The sequence below is a fragment of the Ursus maritimus genome, unplaced genomic scaffold, assembly GCF_017311325.1.
Source record: "Ursus maritimus isolate PB19 unplaced genomic scaffold, ASM1731132v1 scaffold_15, whole genome shotgun sequence".
NCBI classification, from domain to species: domain Eukaryota; kingdom Metazoa; phylum Chordata; class Mammalia; order Carnivora; family Ursidae; genus Ursus; species Ursus maritimus.
The window spans coordinates 4,957,107-4,959,135 of record NW_024423897.1 but is presented as its reverse complement, the minus strand read 5'-3'; the positions used below and the strand labels follow the sequence as shown (position 1 = coordinate 4,959,135).

The window sequence follows — 2,029 nt, the reverse complement described above, 5'->3', positions numbered from 1 at the left end:
GAGCGCGAAGCTTGCGCCGGGTGGTGCGCTTCTTTCGTTGCTCCCTTGGCGGTGGAGTGTCCAAGACGCTTCCGCGGATTCCACAGGGTCGTTCCGGGCTTGCAACTCCATTGTAATTGAAACGATTCACATGGTTTGGGTTTTGCCCAGATGAAAAAATTTGGAAGAAAACGAAACCCCCCTCAGCAAACGACAATCTCACCAGCAGAGCGCCCTGGCCCTCCCCGCGCTGCGGCCGGGAAGCGGCCCCGGCCGGGAGGAGCGGGGAGCGTCTGCTAATTGCAGCTTCGTTAGATTTCGGGTTTGGGAGGCTGCGGTTCGGGCGCTAATATCCGCCGCCCATTATCCCGGCTAATAAATTTGACCTATTGTTCGTTTGTTAAAATGATGTCACCTTGGAACAGTCCCTAAGCTCCTATTTCCATGAATTAGGCCTTTATTGAAAGCAGGGAGCCAATGGGAGGAGAGAGGCTTGTTGATCGCAGCCAATGGCTGCGGCGGGAGAGGAATTAGCAGCGGAAACTCCAGGTTCGGTTCAAGAAAGATGACACAGAGCCTGTCGGGCCCGCGCACTCTTGGCAAAGTTTCAGTGCAACGAGAGGCGCCGGGCGCTCCATGGCCGCGCCGTAACAGGGACCCAGCCGCCTCCCCGCCCAGCCCAGCCCAGCCCTTCCGCCCGCCCAGGATGGAGGCGCCCGCCAGCGCGCAGACCCCGCACCCGCACGAGCCCATCAGCTTCGGCATCGACCAGATCCTCAACAGCCCGGACCAGGACAGCGCACCAGCCCCGCGGGGCCCCGACGGCGCCAGCTACCTGGGAGGGCCCCCGGGGGGCCGTCCGGGCGCCACATACCCGTCTCTACCCGCCTCTTTTGCCGGCCTCGGCGCGCCCTTCGAGGACCCGGGATCTTATAGTGTCAACCTGAGCCTGGCGCCCGCCGGCGTGATCCGAGTGCCAGCGCACAGGCCGCTGCCCGGGGCCGTGCCACCGCCTCTGCCTAGCGCGCTGCCCGCCATGCCCTCCGTGCCCACGGTCTCCAGCCTGGGCGGCCTCAATTTCCCCTGGATGGAGAGCAGCCGCCGCTTCGTGAAAGACCGCTTCACAGGTGAGCAGGGCCAGCTAACAGGCACCGGGCCTCGGCCCTCGCGGGGCCAGAGGCGCCGCGCCCTAGGTGCTCCACTCTGGGAAACGATTCCGGAGGCCCAAGCGTGGCAGAGGCCTCAGCACCCGGGGCCCCGGGGAACCACAGGGGAAGGAAAATCGGGGAGTTTAGGGGAAATAAGCCTACGCCCAGGGGAAGAGGGATTATCTCCCGACCGGCTTGGTGCCGCTGGGGACGCAGGGGACCAACGAAATAGCGGAGCACTCTGCGCCCCACTGGGCGGCACGGGGTCCGCATGGGGCCTGAAAAGCAGTCGAGCCGGGCTGGGCTTCAGGGGGGCCTTGTGTGTCTCCGCAGCGGCGGCGGCGCTCACGCCCTTCACTGTGACCCGGCGCATCGGCCACCCCTATCAGAACAGGACGCCGCCCAAGCGTAAGAAGCCGCGCACGTCCTTTTCTCGGGTGCAGATCTGCGAGCTGGAAAAGCGCTTCCACCGCCAGAAGTACCTGGCCTCGGCCGAGAGGGCGGCGCTCGCCAAGTCCCTCAAAATGACGGACGCGCAGGTCAAGACCTGGTTCCAAAACCGGAGGACCAAGTGGCGGTGAGAGAGGCCCGGCTCGGCCCATCTTGCACCCGCCCTTCACGCGCCGCGCGCCGCAGCCTCGCGCTCTCCCCATTCTGTGGTACCCGCTACCCGCCCTCCCAGGGCTGCGCCTCCCCACTCCTTCCCAAATTTTTTCTCCCTGCTCTTCTTCCCGCCGGCCTGTGTTTCTCTCCCCACTCTCCCGCGCCTCGGCTTCTCCTCCATTCTCATCCCTGTGTCGCTCTCGCGCGCCTCTCCAACTCTCCGTGTTTTCTTCCGTCTCTGCGCCCTCTCGGTTTCCTCTCACCTGCACCTCCACCAGCATCCGACCCACCCCCCACCC

The 2,029-nt window shown here is 65.0% G+C and overlaps 1 protein-coding gene across 1 annotated transcript; it reads left to right on the top strand.

Moving 5' to 3' along the window:
- Nucleotides 1–685: 685 nt before the first annotated feature.
- Nucleotides 686–1,708, top strand: LOC121102749 (T-cell leukemia homeobox protein 3-like). The gene is made up of 2 exons (XM_040630302.1): nt 686–1,106; nt 1,461–1,708. Exons 1-2 carry the CDS (start codon nt 686–688, stop codon nt 1,706–1,708), a joined length of 669 nt encoding a protein of 222 aa, XP_040486236.1.
- Nucleotides 1,709–2,029: the final 321 nt, after the last annotated feature.

Excerpts from the sequence above, each read along its gene's own strand:
- LOC121102749 (XM_040630302.1), top strand. The coding sequence starts at position 686 with ATGGAGGCGCCCGCCAGCGCGCAGACCCCGCACCCGCACGAGCCCATC. Across the intron at positions 1,107-1,460 it reads CGTGAAAGACCGCTTCACAG|CGGCGGCGGCGCTCACGCCC; the intron begins GTGAGCAGGGCC and ends GTGTCTCCGCAG.